The sequence below is a fragment of the Aulonocara sp. 'chitande type north' Nkhata Bay genome, linkage group LG7 (assembly GCF_057382095.1).
Source record: "Aulonocara sp. 'chitande type north' Nkhata Bay isolate Kocher_YH1m ecotype deep benthic linkage group LG7, A_spYH_male_GT1.1, whole genome shotgun sequence".
Classification (NCBI taxonomy): Eukaryota; Metazoa; Chordata; class Actinopteri; order Cichliformes; family Cichlidae; genus Aulonocara; species Aulonocara sp. 'chitande type north' Nkhata Bay.
Window position 1 is genome coordinate 24,628,804 of NC_141350.1, and position 26,073 is coordinate 24,654,876.

The 26,073-nt window shown below is 40.8% G+C and overlaps 2 protein-coding genes across 6 annotated transcripts in view; both read right to left on the reverse strand.

The window, feature by feature from the left end:
• Positions 1–26,073, reverse strand: part of poc1b (POC1 centriolar protein B) — a 51,660-nt gene that overhangs the window by 17,255 nt on the left and 8,332 nt on the right. Inside the window, exons 11-12 of one of the 4 annotated variants that reach the window (XM_086299565.1) lie at positions 19,829–19,918; positions 19,561–19,744 (exon numbers count right to left, since the gene is read on the reverse strand). The exons of the other annotated variants lie outside the window; for them this stretch is intronic. Coding sequence (XP_086155691.1) covers positions 19,565–19,744; positions 19,829–19,918 — 270 coding nt within the window. The 3' untranslated portion in view covers positions 19,561–19,564. Of the gene's footprint in view, positions 1–19,560; positions 19,745–19,828; positions 19,919–26,073 lie in introns of those variants that run through there. 4 annotated transcript variants of the gene reach the window in all.
• Positions 20,839–25,361, reverse strand: LOC147325187 (sterile alpha motif domain-containing protein 3-like). 2 transcript variants are annotated; one of them, XR_015130296.1, is made up of 3 exons: positions 24,428–25,361; positions 21,266–24,325; positions 20,839–21,235 (listed from the first exon to the last, which is right to left on the reverse strand). XR_015130296.1 is itself a non-coding variant. In XM_086299571.1 (2 exons), exons 1-2 carry the CDS (start codon positions 25,181–25,183, stop codon positions 24,161–24,163), a joined length of 921 nt encoding a protein of 306 aa, XP_086155697.1. In that variant the 5' UTR covers positions 25,184–25,361; the 3' UTR covers positions 20,839–24,160. The 2 variants fall into 2 exon arrangements, 1 of the variants encoding a protein (XP_086155697.1); XM_086299571.1 differs by having other exon boundaries at positions 20,839–24,325.

Consider the following 26,073-nt stretch of genomic DNA (forward strand, 5'->3'; position numbering starts at 1 on the left):
AATGTGAGATTTACAAGGAGGGAAAACAGTACACCTCTCTGAACAGTGTCTGGGAGGCTGTGGTTGCTGCTGCACGCAATGTTGATGGTGAACAGATCAAAACACTGACAGAATCCATGGATGGCAGGCTTTTGAGTGTCCTTGCAAAGAAAGGTGGCTATATTGGTCGCTGATTTGTTTTTGTTTTGTTTTTGAATGTCAGAAATGTATATTTGTGAATGTGGAGATGTTATATTGCTTTCACTGGTGAAAATAAATAATTGAAATGGGTATATATTTGTTTTTTGTTAAGTTGCCTAATAATTATGCACAGTAATAGTCACCTGCACACACAGATATCCCCCTAAAATAGCTAAAACTAAAAACAAACTAAAAACTACTTCCAAAAACATTCAGCTTTGATATTAATGAGTTTTTTGGGTTCATTGAGAACATGGTTGTTGTTCAATAATAAAATTATTTCTCAAAAATACAACTTGCCTAATCATTCTGCACTCCCTATGGTCTGACCTTGGGGTGAATTTCACACGACTGTATACAGTCGGTTATTTAATGAATGTATTTCAAAGATGAATATATTCACCTGTCAAAGGAAAGAAATTCTTGTCATGTAACTGGTATATGTGTGTGTTTGTCTGTGTCCATATTCTTGTCACCCATGTACCGGTAATACAAGGGTGGCATGCTGTGGCGGAAATAGACAAGCACGAGTGGCAGCCTGGCTACAATGCATGCGAGCAGGAAGCTATTAACATGGCATTACAAGACAACCAAGGGGCAGGAAATTAAATTTTGCTGCCTCTGAGAAGGTCATGTCCAAGCCCTCCCTTACTGTGGATAACTGATTATTAGTTAGTTTTCTATCCACAGCTGTTCTACCTCTATGTGTTTTTATGCATTCCTTTGAACATTCCAAGTTCCCTACATTTTTAATAAAATACCTATTCATCCTCAAGTTTTGAGTATAAAACAACTCTCGCTCTGTTTATGGTCTGTATTAAAAGGTTTCTACAAATTGAACAGTTAGCAAGCAGATAGTGTTAGTGTTACAGGTCTTACAGTGTAAATAATTTCACTTTCTAGTTAAATAGAGGTTTAAAAAAAAGTGTAAAAAGGAAAAAATATATAAGTGTAACATTAAATAGCACCACACTGCCCTAAAAACTGCTGGTCGACTGGGCCTAATGGTTTCCCTGATGAAAACCCTTCCTACTGCGTAAATAATGTTTAACATGAATCTTGTTAATCATTAATGCCGAACACCATTTGGTTCCTGCCACGACTTTCTTCACACTAAGATAAGACGACAAAGTCAACATGTCCTCCACTCAACTGAATTATGATGGCAACAACAGAAGGGCACTAAAGGTTTTACACCAAACAGTGTTGATTTTAATCTACTGAGTCAAGGTCATAACAACATAAAAAACACTGGGTCTGTTTTGGTTTTGCTCTTGTGGAGGCGACCTCCAATTTATGCTATGATGAAGACAGGCAGGAACATGTTTTCTTGACATGGCTGTAATTCACTCTCAAATGCCCACACAGTAAACATGAATCTGAAATGAGCAGGACTCGCGCACCATTTGTGATGCTTTCAAAATTGAGGCATCAATGGACAGAATCATAAATGATCACACCCATGCAAATACGCCCACACACCATTTCAGTTCTTGTCTTCATGCCAGCAATTGTTATTGCTGTCGGATATGAAGGCACTTTTTCACTTAATAAGTCAGTTTTTTTGTAATGGCTGAATAAGCTCACCCATTACATAACACCTGTAAACATGGTTGAGAGAATTTTTGTCAGTCCATATATTGCCACTTGATGATGAGCAAACTAATCAGAGACTAAATATCAAATTAAGAGACCGACTGATAGCTATAATACAAAAAAAAAACTCCAAAATTGACAAGACAACATAACAATTTTAAGACAGAGTCACTGAGAGTTTAAATATATTAGTTGTATGAGCCCAAGTTTTCTATGAATCCCAAGGGATTCACCACAACTGAAGCTTCTAGATTACAACTGACGCTCAGTCAGTGGCCTTTCCGAGACCTCAATATTCATCTCTATTAAATCACCAAAGATCAATTAGTAATAAGTCTTTTTTTTTTTGTATTTCCCTAGCCGTTGCATACTGTTCTCATTTATGTCAATTTGAAAAGCAAAATCCTTTTTTGAAACTGCTTCCCCTCAGGAGATTTGAAGTAAGAGCCAACAGCAGTACCCATGGGGAAAAAAAGTTTTAAAAAAATAAAAATCACCACTTGGCTTAAGGACACTTCTGGAGGATGTTTACCGTCATGAGGGCCTGAACATGAAACATAGCTCTCTGGGTTCACTTGTAGACAGATTTAATCAATGCTGCACATGCGGATATCATTAAACAGAGATCTTTTTGCCAAAACCTGAGCTAACAATGCATCGCCGGGCTGAACAGGAGGTACCAACATAACCCGAGGCACACTCATTTAACTAAATCAAATTACAAAAAAACCAAAAAAAACCCCCCAAAACTATTTACGTCATTGATGTCAATGCCAGGGAACAAAGTCAGTTTTCTACTTTTGTTTTACTCCCAGTTCCTTACTTTTCATTGGGTCTTGTAGATCCTATGTATGGGGTGGAGGTGGGGGGGGGTTGTGTTGTTTTTCTTTCTTTTTTTAAACTGGATTTCCTCTTTATACTTCCACTTTTCTCTCCGTTACGTGCCAAATGGCAGAGTCTCTGCTATCTGATTATATTGGTACACCCTGTACAAAGATCTGACTAAACAGTGCAGACACTAAAAAGGACCACAAACAGAAATAGTGAGCGCTGTCTGTTTTGACAGTTTCATTGCAGCAGTCAATGGTATCTTGAAAAAAATCTTTGTAAGCTATGATTCATCACCATCTTAAGTTTTGAGTTGACTCTAAACCTATATTATTTTAATGCCAAAAATAACATTAGATAAAAATAAAATAACAAATCTAGGAAAATCTCTTTGCAAACCAATCTGAAAACTTTCCATCCTGATGACATACACCTGCAGCTTTCATTTAAATGGCTTTGAATAGGTATACATCACAGCAAAGGTTCCTAAGAAAGACTCTTGTTAGAGAGGAAATTAGCCTTTCACTGAGAAGTTTAGAAACTCATATCCTAACCAGAGGACTGCCTTTGGTTTCTTTCCCACCAAAGTCTCAAGAGGAGGCGAGTGCTTTCACAGCGAGGAAGTGAATGAGCGTCATTGTGGCTTTGCACAGGATTAGCCCATTTTAAAGCCCCTTAGTAAGATTTAACCACATTATTCACATTTTAATGGCCATTCCCACCCACACATACACATGCCGGCTAAAATCACAAATCCATAGGAATGAAATAAGAGCAGAGGTGTAATGCAAAGGAGGAAATACCAATGTTCATTGATCTTACTCAAGTGTAAGTATTGTGTAATTGAAATTATAGCAGTGAAATGATCAAAATGGAGAGGTGTATAAATATTGCAACTACTTTAATCAGAAAGCATAACCATAACAAATGCAGAGTAAACACCAGAGCAATCATTCAGGAAGTGAGCGCACATAAGGTCCTTGGTTAAACTGAATGACCTTCTACAATGGCAGACACCCTCCCCACATGCAGATGGCCTTTCCACAGAAATTCAAAGGATGTGACGTTCATGCTCTTGGCGCTCTTCTGCTCCCTTACAGTAATCCATTAACAGTCACAAATGAGTGGCTGACGGCACAACAGAGAATTCACTCAAGAGTAAAAAAGACAAAAACTTAAACTGAATGTGGCTTCAAATAATACTGACAATAAAGTGTATTGTACTGGCAACAAAAAAATAAATAAAACAATAAAAATTTCATTAAAAATGCATCATGTTGAAAAACAGTTATTTAAAAAACCCCGATTTTAAGTATAAAGCTCTGAGTTTATTTGTACATCCATGCTACATGGAACAGCTGCTGAACAGAAAAAAAAAAATCCTGCCCATTACCAGTAATGCAACTGATTACAGTTGCTTCAGTTACAATCACAGATGACAAAGCACAGGACAGTATTCAACAAGGCTATGCAAAGACTTGACATTCACCTGAAGTACTGCTATACTTCACTGAAGCAGCAGTGTTAGGTGAGGATATAAAATTTAATGGTGCTGTGAAAATAAAACCTAACGTAATCTAATATAGTTCAAAATATCGGGCTTCCTTATTGAAATGTCAACAATAATTCACATACAGCTCTAACACTATCTACCCCCTCCAAAATGCCAACCTGTGGGAAACACTGATAGCAGGTGGCTAAATGAATGACAAGAAAGGCCAGCTGATTGTGCTGGAGAGGTCCTCAAAGAGGAAGCAGCTAGTGCTTCCATCAATGTGGAGCAACAGAGGGAGCACTCAAAGAAGGTGGTAGAGCTAGACTGTTTGACTGACTGCTGCAGCAGCAGGGGGTTAGAGGCCGTGCTGTGCCTCTGCCCTTAACGGTACAGGCAGGAGGGAGCAGAGCACTTCCCCCAGGCACCGGCAGCCACAGGTGGGCATTGTGGTTTGTCTTCATGAGCCCTGTAGCACCCAGCTGCCTGTCAACCCTCTATCAAAGAGACAAACAACAAGCAGGCCTTTTCTGTCCACACATGTGTCCATGTATTAGTCAGTGTGTGCATCTTCACAGCAGTCTTTCTTTAAAGATTAAAATTAGCTTCAGTTTTTAGGTAGATGCTCAATTTTTTTGACAGTGCACCAGAAGATCAGCAGCTTTAAGACAACAAACCAGGATTTGAAAAGGTGGAGGAGGGACACATTAAGGTGAACACAGTAAGCAAATAGTGTATGTGTAAATTTGCCGTACATCTTCAGCTGTCTGTTCAGGCTAAAGTCCTTTGTAGACATATTTAGGCTGATTTTTGGCTCACACAAAAGCTACATGTTCCATACTGTTTCACTATTCATGTACAGTATATGGACTTATACAGGATCCTGTTCTAACCCTAACCCAATATGCTATACAAACATTAGCTATCTCATACAGCCATTCAGCTAACACAACGTTTAATAGGGAAAATGATTTTTGATTGTTTTAAAACCAACAACATTTGAAAGTAAACTGTGTTAGTTTGTAACATTTTCTATGTTCTTCAGCTTTAAGAACTTTTTACTAAAGTACTAAAACATTCAAGGTTTTTATTATTTAAAACAACTTTAACAAAAAGTTATCAGACACCCTGTGACCTAAAATAAATAAATACTCACTTCCTGGAAAATATTAAACTTCAGATCCCAGTTCAAATAAAACTTCCTCCTCTTTAACAATATTTAATCTGATTAATTTGTCTGTAGTTTTTTAATGAAGCTCTGTCTGCCAGCTGGTAAGCCTGCATTCTATGTGTTTTAAAAGGTTGCCAAATCACAGATTAGTAACTTGGTAGTGTTCCCAAAGCTGATTAAATTCAACAGCAAACATACTGCCTATTTTTCTAAGTAGAACATCGCTTCCGATTCCTCCAGCTACTCCAGACAAACTGAATGGTATAAAACTCAAAACTTCCCAAGAAGTGAGCTATGTATTAATTTCTCAAAAGCAGGAGCAGTATCACAATTGTGTAGACAAATGTATAGGTGTGCTCCGAGTCGAACGGACCTTAATGTGGGTGGAGGAGGTGGGTGAGCAATAAGAATGTGCTTCTTGAATTTCTGAAGATGTGACAGGATTTGTTGGCAGCAGACATGCTTATTTAGTAACCCCAATGACATTCCTGGGTTCACCCAACTCCTCTTAACATCAAAGCCAGGTTTTTATGTAGGCGTCCAGTCTAAATACCAGAGCGGATGGTTACATCAGATTCTGTGTGTCTTGCTAAAATGTCTCGTCCACTTCTGCCTATAAGGCCAGAACAAAAGGTTCTCAGGGTTAGCCTGGTTCTCTGCAAATTTAAGCCTTGGCAATTTCTAAATCACTATTTGATGAGAAATTAATCATTTGACCATTTAAAGTGTGAGTTTGAGTGTGTGAGTAATAATAACAATGTAATTTTTTTATTTTAGGAGGTACCAGTTATTCTGCCAGAAGGTACGCAAATATAGGGCTTCATCCATTGCAGAGGAGTTAAATGACTCCAGAGGTAGGAACGGTAGGGACAAGGAAAAATTGTAGACAGTTGATTCTTTCTTGTGATTTTATTGTACCACCTCCACATGGGTCAAATGTTAATGTCAAACTAGCCAAACCTTTCAGCCCTCTCCTGCGAAAGGTGATTGTGGAGACCATCAAGTGTTTCCTCCTGTGCAATCCCAAACACCAAAGCTATTGTGTTCTGCAGTGAGTGGTAGGAACAAAGGAAACATGGTGTATTGCCAAGTTAAAAAAAATAAAATCAAACAAAATCAAACTGCGTCAGGCAACGAAAAGCAGGAGAGATATTTTCAGAGAAGAAAAGGACAGGAGCAACGAATGGACTGATTTCTGCACTGCTGAGAGTGAACCCAAACGTGCCACAATTTCTCCATCCGTACAGTTTGTCCAGTCTAACTACGTAAAGTAGTTACTACAGTAAGAAGCCTGGATACCTTTACACAAATAACTCACAGCTATACTAGATAGTTTAACTTTGTAGTTTTGACTGAAGCAAAACCACAAAATCATTTTTCAAAAACAGTTAATCTTCTAACTGTAGATTAACAGACTTTATTCACAACCCCATCAATCCACCTACCCACGCTGCTGCCACTGTACCAGGCAGCAGTACTGACACCATAATTACTATCACTGCAACTGTGGTGCTGCTCAAAGATGGAGCACACAAGTCAGCTGATGTGTCTATACCGCATAAGTTTACCTGGTGCTGATGGTAGTTAACAAGCCTTAGAACATAAAACACACAACCCTACATGAATTCAAGCGGATTTGTAAAGCATTTTGTTTTTGAGGAGACTTCTTGTCAATTGGCTTCACATGAGCTTTTCCAAACATAGCTACTGATGTGTGTCACAAGATGTTCTTGACAAGGGTCCTGGATGTCAGTTTAGACTGGGGCATTTGAAGTGGTGCAGCATTGGGACTTTCTAAGAATAACTAACTGTGGAGAGGAAATAAATGGGCAACTTCCCTTCATTAGGCTCACTTATGAGTCCATATATAGCTGGTCACAAGGGGACTTGCAACCAAAAAGGTGGCATGTGGACAAAATGAGGACATCTATGCTTTTGCTCAAATTAAACAGTTTTATAGACTCTTTTTAATACGGCATTTGTTCATAGATCATGAATTCTATGACACTGGAAGGCTAAATTTGAGGATGTTCTAAAAGAACTCTGAAAAGCAGTTTTAAATTACTGCTATAAAAATGTGGAAACCATGACGCCATGAGTAACTTTAGATCCCAATTTTGTTGAATAACACACACTAAAAATAAATTATAGTTTGGATGTGCCTGCTGTTATGTCACAGAACCCGATTTCAACTATAAGACCACCTCACCACCTTACCATCCCAAGAGATTTTCATTTCTTCTCTCCCTTGCATTACTGAATCTCAGCAACAACAAAATTCCTGAAATATCACAGAAGACAACTAAGTTGTCCCATTAATTTTGAACTTCTGGAAAAAAAAAAGGGGGGGGGGGGGCACTTTTAAGAATTATAACAATGTTTGGACAAACAGTTTATGCAAACTTTTTATAAAACCCCTTGAAATGATGCCCCAAAATCTGCACTTTAATCGCATATTGATTGTTTAATTTGGAATCTGCTGGAGCACAGAGAAAAACCAAAAACATTGGTACTGTGTCCCATAATTGCACTATAGACTATAAGTTCAACAAGCAGCTCAGCAAGCAGTTAATTTAACATCTGTGTTATAGCTGAGAACATCAAACACTGGAATCTGAAAACACCAAAATGGATGAAAAGCCAAGTAAAAAAAAATATGAGAAAACTAAGAAACATTTTCTAAGACGCTTCATAGCATCACTTAAACTTCAGCAGTTACATATTGCTTGCATGTAATCATGCCACATATCCCACTATATATCCTTTTACATCTTAGAAAGTCAACTATGCAGTTGAAAGTTAGAAACCCTGGAGCACTGAATGCTAAAAGCATCATACTGCTAAACACAATTCACACAACTATTACAACTGACGTTTCAAAAGCTACAACTCGCACAGAAACAGCATCGATGAATGTCCACGAGAAAGATTTGATTGAACTGCCTTGCCACATAAATGCCTGCTAATCAGCTTTAGCTCTTAAGCTAATACCAAAAGGACTGCAAAAGCACCTGTGGGAAAGGCATTTGCCATTCAGAACAACCTCACAGCTAATTGCTCATAGTCTCGTTGTAAAACAATGCAACCTCTCAGACTATAGTGGCGACCTAACCTTTCCTATGTTCCCACACATACTGTGTGCTAAGCCTCCACAAAATACTTAAGCGTCTTTAACCAAAATCCCTGCATCTAAACTGTGGCAAACAATTAAAGAAAAATAATAAGATAAATAATACAGTAAAACACACAATTCAACAATATCACTAATAACCACACAGTCACAGCTTTTAGCACAAAAGCTTCATTATGTTTCCTTGCTGTTTGGGTTTAAATTTGATTAAGGCATGACTTTCTCAAAGGATCAAACAGGTATCCCCCCAAAGTCTGGAGACAAAGAGCCAAACAATCATGTGCAACGTGACTGCTGCGAGTGAAAAACTTTGTAGCAAAACGTGACCGGAACGGACGGCAGCAAAAGTTGAGTTAGAATCATCCTGATTACTGGACAAATCCCTGAACCATTTGTCTCTCTGAGGTTTTAATGGAAATCTAATCCATTTCCATTTTTTTAACATGTTTTCTGAGTGAATTCTGGAGTCAGTGCTTGTTTTCCTAAAAACACCCACTATTTTGCACTGTAGTGTGCATGATTAAAGACATTCTACCTCACATTATTTGATTAGACAGAAGTGGGGGGAAAAATGTCAATGTATAATGTGCGTGAAGATGACTTAAGAGGAAACTGGACTTATGCAACAGATGTGAATGCTCAATGTATGAAATGTCCATGGAAGACTGAGAAAAAAAACCCCGACATGTGTAGAACAGTAGTACATGGAATAGTTTATAACAGAAGTATTTATAACAGAAGTATTAAGATCTGAGATTAGGTCTGGAAAAGAAAGAGGAAGAGAAGGGTTACATCAAACAATAAAAGCCCATTATTGGCATCAGGGCAACTGTGGCCAGACTAGGGGGATCCACTTATCCCTCTCCTGGGAGCAGAGAGATGAATGACTTCCTCACAGGTGGACTATGAGCTTAACAGGAGGGGGGTAGCAGTGAGAGATGGTGGGGTTTAACCTGGGAGTGACGAGGTATTGGGTTACAGCTGCACCTCCGGAGAGAAACCGTGACCAGTGGCTTTCTCATCTCACAGGAAATGGATTTATTTTCTGAGCCCTTTCCATTAATCCTCCCTTGCAGACATATGCATGGGTGTGCAAAAAATTGCACAGGGGTTCGCATATACAGAGTAATGCGCATACACACCCATGTGTGAATAAAAGACTGGCGCACAGCCACTTTTACAAACATGTCATTCCAAGTTTTAGAATGTTTCCGAAGAACTAGTGACGTTTGTTAGGAATCACTACACTTCCACTGCAGGGATCAAGCTCCAGGTGAATTATTTTTTCCACCAAAAAGTCCTGAACTGAAAGTCCTTATGTGTAGGGCTGATTCTGAGTCGTGCAGTAGCCAGCTTACAACATTTTAGTCATTTCTGCAATAGCTGGTGAAAACCAGTTTACTTACTGAGGTATACTGCATAATTGTGTGTGAGAGAAACAGAGAGAAAGTTATAGCAGTAGAATGAGCAACTAAGTTATCTAAGAGGATGAGGCATTAATGAAAACAGAAAGGTAAATAAGAAAATGTTCTACTGGTATATTTTATAAACCACCCTAGAAGGTACATTTTCTTTGAGACTGTTGTAAACAAAATCAGGCTTCACAAAAACACACCATACTGATTCAGTTAGAGCATTATATTGGGTTTTATCTAAGCAGCCAGTGCCTAACACATTTAAAACTCAATTTCTTAGAGTCCATTCAAAGCACAGTCCTGTTTTAGCTAACCTTGCCCCTAGTCACTCAAGGTCGGCAGGTAGGCCTCTCAATGGGAAGAAGAAAGAAAAAAAGAAAAGAATATAAAAAACTGTTCAGGAGAAGAAGAAAAAAAAAATCAATGTCCACTTTTTCTGCAAGCCTAGATGAGTTATACAGAAATAGACTCGGCCAGCAGCAGAGCCATGAGGCGTCTGATCTGCCTACACAGTTCACCAGGCCACATCCTCTCTGCCTCCACTCAGGGAGAAAATAGCATCAACGTGCAACACAGCCAAACATTAAGGTAGCCTGTTATTTCCACAGACATATGCACTGGTTCTCTTAAATGGGTTAGCTGCAGTTGAGTCCACCACTGTTAGATGAACTTAAATATATTAGATACATTTGTAGCCTGTATTTTCAGTTAAAGCAAATGTGTGAGTGCACATTAGATTCAAGTCAAAGTATATTTCTAAAAATCAGAAATTATTAAACTTTAAATCAATTTTAAATCAAAATACCAATACAATAATCACCTACAACATTAAAACTACCCACTTGATACATCTAGTGAAAAAACATTTTTCACTAGTCTGTGCATCAGCACATTGGTAGTGGATTGCTTGTTCCTCGCATTCCAGGGACACCTGACCAGATCAAGTGACAGCTGTATAGATTCCAGTTCATGGCCTTAAGTTTTTGTTAATTTCCCTAAAGCTGTTTTACAATGTCTTGCTGCTGCCGTAGACAGTGTGCTGGTCAAAGCAATACCAATGTCAAGGAAAACCCACATGAATGCCTGGACCCAAGGTTTCCCAGCAAAACACTGCACTGCAATAAAATATATTCAACAAACTGTGAATGAATCCTTCCCTATTTAGAATTAGCAAGTTTGGAATTATTAAAAAACAAACAAAAAATAAACATAAAGCCTAATAAAAAGTGTAATTAAAGTGCAACTAATGTTTCAATATGTGTTTCCTTCTCCCTTCTGGCCAGATTCTCATTGGAAGGATGACATCATTATCAAATTTGTCCTTCTTTGTCTCATCCAAGTTCTATTTTTATCTCTCACCTTAGCCTCCATTTAATTCTCACAACAAGCAGGAAAATAAAATGCAACACATCTTTGCCTTTCAGGTGTCCTGGTAATACTTGTAATAGACCTCACAGTCTATTCTTAGCTTACTGCAAGGACCGACTGTCAGCACATTCCTACCAGTGGCACCTGAGGATACTGGTGTAACCTTCAGAGAGCATTAAGAGAGCAGAGAGTTAGTCAAACGTGAAGAACTGTTTGAGGTAGGTGGCAGAAAATAAGATGTTTCAAATGACAAAAATGAAAGTTCAGAAATAGTTGTATTGTCCTTGTGGAAAAATGACAATTATAGAATTACAGTTAATTTAATAATAGCAATTTGTACTACATGGATTCTACACAAAATCACCCTTGAAAACGATTATACTGAGAGCAGATATAAACTAGCAATTTACAGATGTTGGCATTGGAAGTAACAGGTTTGTGCAGGGAGTCATCTTTTTAAAAATGGATCTATATCCAGGATGTAGTTGTGCTGTATTGGTATCATACCTTCATCGTACAAATTCATCTTGAACAAAATTAGCCGCATAACACGGTGCACAACCATATTATGAGTTGTTTCATAGTTTGTCCACCAGAGGGCACTCTGCAATGTTCGTGTTGGCAAAAGGTTAAGAAAGCCACAAACAAAACAACCAGCTGATCCAAACAGTGTTGGCAAGTCAACCCAGCGGTTACATTTCTTTGGAGGTGAACCTCAGGTTACGTAGAAGACAACGGCGTAGGGTACAGTGTTCCGGTTATAGTGCAAGTTACAACGTAGATCTGACACAGAAGTGAAAAAATCCAATCAGAAGGACACCTTATTTAATTCAGATGATAAACGGACTTCCCAGTCCGTTCCCGACCCTTCTACCCCTGTCCCTAGTTCTGCTGTCTTTGACAGGTTCGAGCCAGTTTCCATGCTCTGCCTGCAGGAGTTGGTTGCTCACATGAAGCCCTCAGGTTCCCCTTATGATGCTCTCCCTCCTCGATTTTTCAAAGAGGTTTTTCTCACTATAGCATCAGCTGTACAATCCATTGTAAATAGTAGTCTGTCCTCTGGTGTTGTACCTGTCAATCTCAAACATGCAGTGATTCAGCCTCTACTCAAAAAACCTGCTCTTGATCCTGATATTATTGCGAATTACAGACCTATTTCCAAACTGCCTTTTATCTCAAAGATTCTTGAAAAGGTAGTTTACAAGCAATTAATGTCCTTCCTAGAAGAACACGGTATTTTAGAAGTTTTCCAATCTGGTTTTAAAGCTTTACATAGTACTGAATCTGCCCTTTTAAGAGTTTTTAATGATGTGTTTTTGGCAAATGACTCAGGTGACTGTGTTATTATTGTGCTGTTAGATTTAACTGCTGCTTTTGATACAGTGGATCATAATATTTTAATTTCCCGTTTAGAGCAGTTGGTGGGTATGCGGAGTACCGCACTGCAGTGGCTCAGATCCTATTTGGCAGAGCGAACTTTCTCTGTGAAACTAGGGGAGTTTGTATCCTCTACTGCTTCTCTTCAATGTGGGGTTCCACAGGGTTCAGTTTTAGGCCCGCTTCTTTTCTCTCTATATCTCCTACCCCTTGGGTCTATTTTCAGGAAACATGGGATTTCTTTCCACTGCTACGCCGATGACTCCCAGATTTATTTCCCACTTAAAAAGATAAATGGCTTCTCAGTAGACCCGCTGCTCAGATGCCTTGATGAAATAAGGACTTGGATGGCTTTGAACTTTTTACATTTTAATGAACAGAAAACAGAAGTGATGGTTTTTGGTGGCGCTTCTGAGGCCACTATTATAGATCTTGGTTCACTGGCACAGTATGTTAAACCAGTCATCACTAATCTGGGAGTTAAAATAGAGGCAAATCTTAAACTTGAAAGCCAGGTCAGAGCTGCTGTAAGATCTAGCTTTTTTCATTTGAGGGAATTAGCCAAAATAAAGCCTATCTTATCGAAACAGCATTTTCAGACAGTAATCCATGCCTTTGTTACTTCTAGGCTGGATTATTGTAACGCACTTTATTTTGGGGTTAGTGATGCGTCCATTAGGCGCCTGCAGGTTGTGCAAAATGCTGCAGCACGTCTTTTAACTGGAACAAAAAAGTTTGAGCACATTACCCCTATTTTAATTTCACTCCACTGGCTACATTTTTAGGATTGTTTTTAAAATTCTCTTATTTGCTTTTAAATCTCTTAATGGCCTGGCCCCCCCCTACCTCTCGGAGCTACTACAACCATATACACCTGCCCGTTCCCTTAGGTCCGCCAATCAGCAGCTCCTTAAGGTACCGAAAACTAAGTATAAATTTAAAGGTGATCGTGCTTTTGCTGTAGCTGCTCCAAAGTTGTGGAATGATCTGCCCTTGCATGTTAGGCAGGCCTCTTCTCTCTCTGAATTTAAAAGTCTTCTTAAAACATATTTATTCGCTGAAGCCTTTGGCATTGATTAGAGGGGTTGACTCAATTTGTTTTAACATGTTTCAATTTATTGTATCTATTTATTTTATCGTATATTTTATCGTTTATCGTATCTCATTTTAATTTTCTTTACGTATGCTATTAACATGTACAGCACTTTGTGAAACTCTGGTTTTATGTTAAAGTGCTTTAGAAATAAAGTTGGTATGGTATGGTATGGTATAAATAAATGATCTACAAGAAAAACCTTTTGCCCTGGTAAGAATCTGAAAAGTCAGTGCCTCGAAAAAAAATGAAACTGTCAATAAAATAAACCTAAAGTAAGTCTAAATACCAAGTAATCGATAATGTCCCAAGCAATATCTAACAATGAAAAATCTTATGCAATTAGTAACACAGATATCAAACTTACTCACTAAACTCCTATGACACATACCGCAACTAAATGACCCATCCAATCAATGAAAAGCACACAGAGCTGAAAATTATCTGACGTAAGAGTACAAAGACATATATTTAAAAAAAAGAAGAAAAAAAAAAGTATGTTGATTTCTTCATTGAAACCTACAGGAGGCAAAGTGTCAAAAAAAAGTTCACATTGTAAGAGTAAAGTGTTAATGTCTGTACATGCTCAGCCACATAGTGATTCACATAGTGTGGCACTATGTGAATCACTATCTGTCAAACTGCTCATGTTGGAAAACAACTGTTTGACAAACAGCAGTAAACTGATCATTACATAAGTAGACAGGTTTTAGAGAACGTCAAGTTAAAGCGTGAGCAGACCGTTTACACAGTGGCCTTTTTGACAAAAGCATGTAAATGCTATCCGTAATTGTGGTTATGCAACATATTTAATCTAAGAAACAGAGAAGCAACACCATTTTTATACACAGCAATCAAGAGTTACAAAAAAATGTTTCTTTGTTTGGAGGACACCACAAAGTGCTTCCTGTAAGTCGGTGTTGCGCAAGGTTGAGATTAAAGGCAAGCAGAAAAAGGAAAGAGGGAGGAGGGAAAGAGGAGAGGAGGGGAAAAAGACAGATGTGAACTTGAAGAGAGAACCTTGTGAATTAGTAATAAGGCTTGCCTTTCTCTTGTATTTTTGATGAGGAGGATCAAGTTTTGGGACACTTACATGCAAGCATCGGATAGACTGGAAGCGCCATGGGGAGTCTCGCAGCATTATGTGACGTGTACAGTGTCTGAAGAAGGGGTTCCGCTGTGACTGCATGGAGTCGTCATATGCTCAGGAAGCCTTAAGTAATATTTCACTTGCACAGACTGTGCTCCACTCTGTGAGCTGCATTAGGGAAACTGCTGCCCATATTTGGCCTCTCAAGGCTAAATATGTGACTCCTTAATTTTATGACTATTAATGGTTTACTGACTAGAAGACAGAACAGCATTTAAAAACAAAACATATAAATTAATAAATAAAATAAAAATTAATAAACACAAAACAGGTCAGTATACGATTTTAAATCTTTTTAGCTCATCTCTTAAGAGGAATGCTCCTGTATACATTATGTATTTAAAAACACTGGACACTGGTTTCATTTTAAACACAGTGCTAGTTTACATATGAATAGTGCTTTGTAAAAATGTGAAAACTGCAACCTAAGGGGCAAAAGTTTGCACACCTGTAAAGTTCTTAAATTACATAAAATCACACAAATCAAATAATCATTACATGTAAATTTATATTAGGTGCATAAATGTTCTATATTCCTGCATTTTTATCAGTATATCGCTTCATAACCATGTGAGTAAAAGACAGTGTGAACCAAACAGACTATGGGAGGATATAGTATGAATGAAAGTGCTTGGACCAAGTGTACAAGAGCACGTTTGCCCAAGTGCAGCAGTGTGTATTTGTGTGTGGGTATGTGTGAATGTGAGGCTGTTATGCAGCCTCTGGGAGTCTGTGTCCTGGTGGAAAGTGAACCCCTCCTCCACCCATTACTATCTTTAGCTCATTTCCGTCGTGTCTTGTCACTCGTGTTCTCCTCTACAGCACTTAAATCTGGTATCTAAACCTCCGGGCCATCCAATATCCTGTACTTCCCCTGCACAGAAAGCCAGAGAGGACTGTAGAGAGGCAGGGTCTTCTGTGTTCTATGCAATCACACAAATGCACATGGCCAACATGTTGAGAATTGACAGATGTTCCTTATAAATTAACATACTATCAATACTGCACACTTATTCACATAGAAGTGTACCATACATGGCTACAAAAGAGGCACATTCCCACACAGATGGTAGGCGGCCTGTTAGTAGAGGACACCTTGTCTGTTTAAACTGGTATTGCTAACGTCTGCAGGAACACTAGAATTGGCACAAGTAACCAAATCAAACCTTCTGCTTTCGATTAACTAATAATAGGGGTGGGGGGGAAAAAATCGATACTGTGTAGTATCATGATATTTTGTTTGCTAATAATGTATCGATACAGGGACAGCAGAAATCGATATTTTGTTACAAAAAAAGTTTTTGTGCTCTGACTTCAGAGCATGTTGATCAGCTCCTTTTTCTGAGCAAGAATCCTGACATTCCTTCACTGTCCAAATGTGTTTAACTTGTTTTTTGGCAGCAATAAACATGACAGTTTACTTATTTTAATTTAAGACATGTTTTATTTTAATTAAGTTTAAAACTTTTTTATTTAATGTAAAATTATATTTTGTTTTAATTTACTTTCAAATTCTTCAGTTGCTGAATGGGCTGCATAGTTTTCATAAATTGCATAGTTCAGAATAGCTATACCAGATGGCTGCATTCAGTTAAGTTGGACTAGACTGTAATACAAACCGTTCAGTTTGTCAACAATAAAACTGACTGAAATGAGAGAAAGACTGAGTGCGAGACTTTGATATTAGATAAAATGAATATTGATAAAGTTTACCTTTATGTACAGAATCTGAATATCGCAGATATTTAAAAAAGAAATCGCAATAATATCGTATCGTGCATTAAGTATTGTGATAATATCGTATCGTGGGATGTATGGTGATTCCCACCTCTAACTAATAAAACATTTGCCATTCATTGTATTTCTTTTACTGCTGACTGGAATCTGTTCAATGGGATGGTAAAACTCTCCATGTAATATCTTGCGCTGTATTTCCACTTAACTATAAGAGACGCAAGGAGGGACTGTGCTACATTTAAAGAAACGTAGAAATATACAGCTGCACCATGCAAGGTAGTTGCATGGTGCAGCTGTATATTTCAAACAACAAAACCAGAGGCCTCTTAGTGACCTCTCTAAAAAATGTTTTGTTGGCTTAACTTAAAAAAATTGAGGTAACAATTTCCACTCAGCTTTTTAAGTTACAAATTTTGCATATTATTAAGTAAATCTAGCAAGAAATTTTTAGGTTTGGCTAACTCAACTGGTTCAACAAACCAACATGATTTACCTTGACCTCTAAAAGCATAATTAAGTTTAAGCAACCTAATATTAATTTAGAATTCCTGGTAATATTGAGTTGACAAATTACATTAGTTGAGTTAATTTAACTTACTTTTTTACATATATCCTACTCACAATTATCCATGCAAACATAGCCATTTAAATTATTCCAACTGATGAAACAGTTTATTGCATAACATTTTCGAAGAAATACACTTCTGTGTCATACAACATAAATCAAACATTACAGCAGCCCTGTAATTATAAATGAGTGGGCAAAAACAATGTATTTCAGTACAATTCCTCCACAAACAACCTCAGCAACAAAAGAAAATGTAACATGTTTATTACCTGGACAAGGTTGAATCAGAAGCTAAAACATGCCAATTTACTTAGTTTTTCTTACTCCACAATGGTGTCTACAACTTCTGATTAACTGAACACACCATCCAATCAACAGTGTTTAGTTATTAATAGAAACAAGTAGAGCAGTGGGGCCTGATGACTGACTTTGAGAACCACTATAAAGATTTGTAAAGGTATATTAAATAAAGCAGCAAATATATATTTATAAAATCTTCCAAATAACAATAATTTTAAATCACACCCTTCTAAAATACCTCAGAAAACAAACATTGCAACGTAAGGCAATTTGTTTTTGCAAATCTGCTTATTATTAAACATTAACTTTAACCTATCAACTTGGTAAATATCATAGAATCAAGAAAATTACAAAACATTTTAATATTTAACAACGCAACAATCCAAAGGTAAGGTTATACGCATTATGAACTCTCAAAACTACACTTGTCTAAGACTGCATAAAAAACACAAGCATCAGCACATCTGAATATTGCAGCCTAAATTACATTTGTTTTATGACAGAAGTTTGTACTTAAGAGACATTACCCGTGGGCTGGCTTTAAGCCCATCAAGTTCCAGAAACACCTGGAATACCTCTAGAGTGTTCTTTACTTGTTTGGGGTAGCTCAGATTGAGAGCGTATATACAGTGGGGCAAAAAAGTATTTAGTCAGCCACCGATTGTGCAAGTTCCCCCACCTAAAATGATGACAGAGGTCAGTAATTTGCACCAGAGGTACACTTCAACTGTGAGAGACAGAATGTGAAAAAAAAAATCCATGAATCCACATGGTAGGATTTGTAAAGAATTTATTCGTAAATCAGGGTGGAAAATAAGTATTTGGTCAATAACAAAAATACAACTCAATACTTTGTAACATAACCTTTGTTGGCAATAACAGAGGTCAAACGTTTACTATAGGTCTTTACCAGGTTTGCACACACAGTAGCTGGTATTTTGGCCCATTCCTCCATGCAGATCTTCTCGAGAGCAGTGATGTTTTGGGGCTGTCGCCGAGCAACACGGACTTTCAACTCCCGCCACAGATTTTCTATGGGGTTGAGGTCTGGAGACTGGCTAGGCCACTCCAGGACTTTCAAATGCTTCTTACGGAGCCACTCCTTTGTTGCCCGGGCGGTGTGTTTTGGATCATTGTCATGTTGGAAGACCCAGCCTCGTTTCATCTTCAAAGTTCTCACTGATGGAAGGAGGTTTTGGCTCAAAATCTCACGATACATGGCCCCATTCATTCTGTCCTTAACACGGATCAGTCGTCCTGTCCCCTTGGCAGAAAAACAGCCCCATAGCATGATGTTTCCACCCCCATGCTTCACAGTAGGTATGGTGTTCTTGGGATGCAACTCAGTATTCTTCTTCCTCCAAACACGATGAGTTGAGTTTATACCAAAAAGTTCTACTTTGGTTTCATCTGACCACATGACATTCTCCCAATCCTCTGCTGTATCATCCATGTGCTCTCTGGCAAACTTCAGACGGGCCTGGACATGCACTGGCTTCAGCAGCGGAACACGTCTGGCACTGCGGGATTTGATTCCCTGCCGTTGTAGTGTGTTACTGATGGTGACCTTTGTTACTTTGGTCCCAGCTCTCTGCAGGTCATTCACCAGGTCCCCCCGTGTGGTTCTGGGATCTTTGCTCACCGTTCTCATGATCATTTTGACCCCACGGGATGAGATCTTGCGTGGAGCCCCAGATCGAGGGAGATTATCAGTGGTCTTGTATGTCTTCCATTTTCTGATGATTGCTCCCACAGTTGATTTTTTCACACCAAGCTGCTTGCCTATTGTAGATTCACTCTTCCCAGTCTGGTGCAGGTCTACAATACTTTTCCTGGTGTCCTTCGAAAGCTCTTTGGTCTTGGCCATGGCGGAGTTTGGAGTCTGACTGTTTGAGGCTGTGGACAGGTGTCTTTTATACAGAAAAGCTTCTTACAGAAGACGTTACAGGTCTGTGAGAGCCAGAGATTTTCCTTGTTTGAGGTGACCAAATACTTATTTTCCACCCTAATTTACGAATAAATTCTTTACAAATCCTACCATGTGGATTCATGGATTTTTTTTTCACATTCTGTCTCTCACAGTTGAAGTGTACCTCTGGTGCAAATTACTGACCTCTGTCATCATTTTAAGTGGGGGAATTTGCACAATCGGTAGCTGACTAAATACTTTTTTGCCCCACTGTAAGTCCCATCATTAAGGCACACGCTCTGGGCACATCAAGGTCTTCCAGGACAGCTGTTCCTTCAATCACAATTTTAGCGACGGCTGGAAGAGACACTGCTGCACGTCTGGTGACTACGATCTTTACCACTTCTTCTGGGAACTGTTCTTCACCATCCTGGCAAGTAGGTTAAAAAGAAACATGTCGGTATTTTATGTGCTATTTAAAAATATAACACAAAACAATGTGATATTTACCTACCAGCTGTTCTCTGAAGAGATCCTCTTCTTTCTCTTTCAGATACACCATCAGGCAACGGATTGCGACCTCTCTTCTTGTTTCCACCGAACTCTAGAGAATAAAAAAAGTTTACTAGGCGAAAAGTCAAACATATTACATTTATAGGACTAGCGTTTTGCTAATTATTGATTTCATTTTTGTTTTTAACAAATACCCCTCCTTGAATCGCTACCTTATCGTGGTGGAGGGGTTTGTGTGTCACAGGGATCCCAGGGGCTATGTTGTCTGGGGGCTTTTGCCCCCTGGTAGGGTCTCCCATGGCAAATTGGCCCTGGGTGAGGTACCAGACAAAGAGCGATTCATAAGACCCTTATGAAAAGGACATCGAGGGAACAGTTTACCCTGCCCGGGATAGGGTTACCGGGGCCCCGCCCTGGAGCCAGGCCCGGGGAGGGTGCCCGAGGGCGAGCGTCTGGTGGCCGGGCCTTAGTCCATGGGGCCCGGCCGGGCACAGCCCGAAGAGGAGACATGGGCCCATCCTCCCGCAGGCCCACCACCCGCAGGAGGCGCAATAGGGGTCGGGTGCATTGTGTGCCGGGTGGCGGCCAGGAGCGGAGGCCCTGGCGGACTGACCCCCGGCTGCCAAGACTGGCAATAGGGACATGGAATGTCACCTCTCTGGTGGGGAAGGTGCCTGAGTTAGTGCGTGAGGTTGAGAGGTACCGCCTAGATATAGTCGGGCTCACCTCTACACATGGCTTGGGCTCTGGAACCAGTCTCCTGGAGAGGGGCTGGACTCTGTCTCAGTCTGGAGTTGCCCCTGGTGAGAGGCGGCAGGCTGGAGTGGGTATCCTAATATCCCCTCGGCTTGCTGCCGGTACGTTGGGGTTTTTCCCGGTGGACGAGAGGGTTTGTTCCCTGCGCCTTAGGGTCGGGGAACGGGTCCTGACTGTCATCTGCGCTTATGCGCCGAGTGGCAGTTCAGAGTACCCAGCCTTCTTAGAGTCCCTGGGGGGGGGGGGGGGGGGGGGGGGGTGCTGGAGGGTGCTCCACCTGGAGACTCTGTTGTCCTGCTGGGAGACTTCAATGCTCACGTGGGTAACGACAGCGAGACCTGGAGGGGCGTGATTGGGAGGAACGGCCTCCCTGATCTGAACCCGAGCGGTGCTCTGTTATTGGACTTCTGTGCTAATCACAGTTTGGCCATAACGAACACCCTGTTCGAACATAAGAGTGTCCATAAGTGCACGTGGCACCAGGATGCTCTAGGCCGTAGGTCGATGATCGATTTTGTAATCGTATCAGCAGACCTGCGACCATATGTTCTGGACACTCGGGTAAAGAGAGGGGCTGAGCTGTCAACTGATCACCACCTGGTGGTGAGTTGGATCAGGTGGCGGGGGAAGACGCTGGACAGACCTGGTGCACCTAAACGCGTAGTGAGGGTGTGCTGGGAACGTCTAGCAGAGGCCCCAGTCCGCGAGATCTTCAACGCACACCTCCGGCAGAGCTTCAACAGCATTCCGAGGGAGACTGGGGACATTGAGTCCGAATGGACCATGTTCAGCGTCTCCATTGCCGAAGCTGCTGCATTGAGCTGTGGCCGCAAGGTGGTTGGTGCCTGCCGTGGTGGTAATCCCTGAACCAAATGGTGGACACCAGAGGTGAAGGGAGCCACCAGGCTGAAGAAGGAGTCGTATCGGGCTTGGTTAGCCTGTGGGACTCCGGAGGCAGCCGACAGGTATCGACAGGCCAAGCGGAATGCGGCTCGGGCAGTGGCTGAAGCAAAAACTCGGGTGTGGGAGGAGTTCGGAGAGGCCATGGAAAAAGACTTTCGGACTGCCTCGAAGAGATTCTGGCAAACCGTCAGACGTCTCAGGAGGGGAAAGCGGTGCTCTACCTGCACTGTGTATAGTGCTGGCGGAGCGCTGCTGACGTCAACTGAGAAAATTGTCAGGCGGTGGAAGGAATACTTCGAGGACCTCCTTAATCCCACTGACACGTCTTCCGAGGAGGAAGCAGAGTCTGGGGAGGAGGGGAATGACCCGCCAATTTCCGGGGGCGAGGTCACTGAGGCAGTTAAACAACTCCTTGGTGGCAGAGCCCCTGGTGTTGATGAGGTCCGCCCCGAGTTCCTGAAGGCTCTGGACGTTGTAGGGCTGTCCTGGTTGACACGCCTCTGCAATGTTGCGTGGAGATCAGGGGCAGTACCTGTGGACTGGCAGACCGGGGTGGTGGTCCCCATCTTCAAGAAAGGGGACCGGAGGGTGTGTTCCAACTACAGGGGGAATCACACTCCTCAGCCTCCCTGGGAAAGTCTATGCCAGGGTGCTGGAAAGGAGAGTTTGTCCGTTAGTCGAACCTCGGATACAGGAGGAACAATGCGGTTTTCGTCCTGGTCACGGAACACTGGACCAGCTCTTTATCCTCTCCAGGATACTTGAGGGTGCATGGGAGTTTGCCCAACCAGTCTACATGTGTTTTGTGGACTTGGAGAAGGCATTCGACCGTGTCCCTCGGGGTGTCCTGTGGGAGGTGTTGCGGGAATATGGGGTGTCTGGCCCATTGCTACGGGCCATTCGATCCCTATACAACCGTTGCAAGAGCTTGGTTCGCATTGCCAGCAATAAGTCGGACTCGTTCCCGGTGGGTGATGGGCTCCGCCAGGGCTGCCCTTTGTCTCCGGTTCTGTTCATAATTTTTATGGACAGGATTTCTAGGCGCAGCCAAGTGGCGGAGGGCTTTCGCTTTGGTGGCCTCAGAATCTCATCTCTGATTTTTGCAGATGATGTGGTTCTGTTGGCTTCATCGGGTGAGGGCCTCCAGCTCGCACTGGAGCGGTTCGCAGCCGAGTGTGAAGCAGCGGGAATGAGGATCAGCACCTCCAAATCTGAGGCCATGGTTCTCAGCCGGAAAAGGGTGGAGTGCCCACTCCGGGTCGGGGATGAGTTCCTGCCCCAAGTGGAGGAGTTCAAGTATCTCGGGGTCTTGTTCGCGAGTGATGGGAGAAGGGAGCCGGAGATCGACAGACGGATTGGGGCTGCAGCTGCAGTAATGCGGACGCTGCACCGGTCCGTCGTGGTGAAGAGGGAGCTGAGTGTAAAAGCGAAGCTCTCAATTTACCGGTCGATCTACGTCCCTACCCTCACCTATGGCCACGAGCTGTGGGTAGTGACCGAAAGAACGAGATCGCGGATACAAGCGGCAGAAATGAACTTCCTCCGAAGGGTGGCTGGCCTCTCCCTTAGAGATAGGGTGAGAAGTTCGGCCATCCGGGAGGGGCTCAGAGTAGAGCAGCTGCTGCTCCACATCGAAAGGAGCCAGCTGAGGTGGTTCGGGCATCTGACAAGGATGCCCCCTGGGCGCCTCCTGGGTGAGGTGTTCCAGGCATATCCCACCGGGACCCAGGACACGCTGGAGAGATTATATCTCTCGGCTGGCCTGGGAACGCCTTGGTATTCCCCCGGATAAGCTGGAGGAGGTGGCTGGGGAGAGGGAGGTCTGGGCCTCTTTGCTTAGGCTGCTGCCCCCGCGACCCGGCCCCGGACAAAGCGGATGAAAATGGATGGATGGATGGATGAATTTTTAACAAATAAACAATTTAATTTTTATAACTTTAATTTAATCTGTTACATACTGCCCTGCTTTCAATGCACCCTTTGCTAGCAGTAGGATAAGGTGAGTGAAAGTAAATATAACCTAGATTTGGAGACTATTTCAAACAGTTTTTGTTGAGTTCTATGGATTCAACTATAATAGTTATATGTGAGATATGTGATGCAGAACTGGAAAAAGCCACCTGTGGACAAGTCTTGTAATGATGTGATTAAAACATTAAAAGCTCCTATCTACCCTCTTTAATGTATTTGTGTAACTTGTCTTCCTCATACACGTTTATTGTGCAGTTGATGAAGATACTTGTAACACTCCAAATTATTACCTCAGTTTTTTCTCCTCACATTATTTGTAATATGACCCATACTTACCTTAATGTATTGTCAAGTTACATGTGACATGGAAAGTACCTATTTAAATTTACCCACCTCAGTTTGCAATTATGTGACCAAAAGTTACATTAATGTCTTTTCATCTCACTTATGAGGTGCAAAATACTTATGCATCTGAGTTTTACTTTTTCTCTTCAATCTGAGTTTCCAAGTTACAAATACATCACTATATCCTTGACTCTTACAACAAAGAAAACAGACAAATATATTTTGAGTGATGTTTTCTTTAGCAAATTTTTACTCTGTCCACCTCTGATGTTCACTTTTTCACTCTTCAGTAAAAGATAGCCAACAATGCTCCTGAGATAATGAATTAGATAATTAACTTTTAAGGTGTGTAAGATTATCAATTATATTCTTGCAACATGTTCCTGATGCGCTCAATCTTAATTTTTGCAGCACCGCCTTTTGAAGAGACCAGGGACATTATTCTTGTGGAATACTGGTCCAGTTTTGCCATGAATGTTGTTTCCAAGTTAACAGTGGTGATCCTTTGGAATTCATCATTTATCTGTAAAAAATAAAAAAAAGACATAATTAAAAGCACAATGTGTTAATGTAATGCACAATGTCACAATTATAAGTTATCCTATAAATTATTTAATAAAATCACCTGTGCTGCATCAAAAAGCGCAGGCCATCTACTTCTGAAGTCATTCACAGGTGGTGCCAGATTAACAACTTCCTGTCTGCGATTCGAGAATGTTTTGGCCATTTTTTCACTGATGATCCGATAGTTGTTCCTCTTCTTCACTTCATCAAGAAGTTCCAATCTTTCCTTTTCCAAGCTTTCCTCTGTTTCTCCTTGTGGGTGAGGTGGCAAATAGTTCACCTCAGCCTTTCTTGGCTTTTTGAGATTCTTTGAAGGTGTCTTCTCATGTGCTTGCTTTCTTTTGAGAGAGTTCACATCCAGCTCAGGGCACCCAAGCCCTCTGAGTTTACTTCTGTAATTGCCCATTTTATATTTCAGTCTTTGTTGCCATCCATAGCATCCATTATAGGATCCCGGTTCTTTAAGGCAAGGATGTTGTTGAACAAGTGCTTCAGCTACATCTGCTAATTGTGCAGATGTTGGGTAGGCAACATACTGAAAGATCGTTTCAGCCAGTTTCTCAAGGATGTCTGGAAGAAGTGGAGTAAAGTTAAGTTTAGTTCCATCCTTTTTGAAAGTTTCATTTCCTGAAGCAAGTAAAAGCTCTGTGTCATAAGCAAAGCGAGGAACAGAAAAATTGGTAGGCCAGCGCTGTAAACGCCGACTCAAATGTTCAGGTGAGGAAAGAATGACTATCCTGAGATCCAGATGAGCAACTGGTGCCACAGGACACACTTGATGTCTCTGAGACTGATGTCTCTGAAATTGCTGAAGCATTGACCAAGGTCTCTGATGCAGATTTGAAGGAACTGTCTACATCACTAAATGTCAGAGTAATTGTGAGAGGTTCAATAATCTGAACCACCTTAAGTGTGTCCTTGTCCTTGATATCACCTGTTGATGTCAGAGAAAAATATTCTTCTCCAAAGTCAGCATCCTTATAGTGCAAAGTAAACTTCCCATCAATCTCAAAAGTCTCTTTCACAATAGATTCAAGTTCTTCCACTGTTCCAGGGATTCCATGTGGTAAGTCCAGTTTTCGAATGTTATGCTCTTTGAGTATGATCCGAAGTTTAGCAGGATGAGACATTGAGGTACCTATATAAAAAGGAAAACAAAAAAACAAAACAGAATTTAGCTTTTGAATTTTACTCGTGGTGGAATATACCTCCTACCTCCTTGATAAATGGGTTCGCAAGCTATTCCATGTTTTAAATGAGCAGTAACAATCCCAGTATAGACAAGGCATAAATAGTTCACCTTGGCTATGTCTAAGCCTGTAATGCTTTAAGAGCTGATTCCTTCTTGGTGTTTCAAATTTGCAAATTTTGCAAGTCCAGTGCATTTTGAAATTTATTGCAACTTTTGGTAATGCAAAGACTTATCGAGGCTTTTGAGTAAACAAGTTATTTTAAGTATAAAACCTTCTCTAAAACACTACAATGAAACACTGAAAAGATGAATCCAAAAATAATAAAATAAATCTACAGACTGTAGTTTAAAATTGGAAAAATTGTGTCATATCCATATGTGTGAGAGAATTTTCTTTTTAATTATTTGAAGACCACTGTTGACATGCCACAATACCACACTTCACATTATGCTTACAATTACAGAAGGTAACGAAAGCAATTCGTGTGCACACACACAATTTTGTTTTTTCTTGC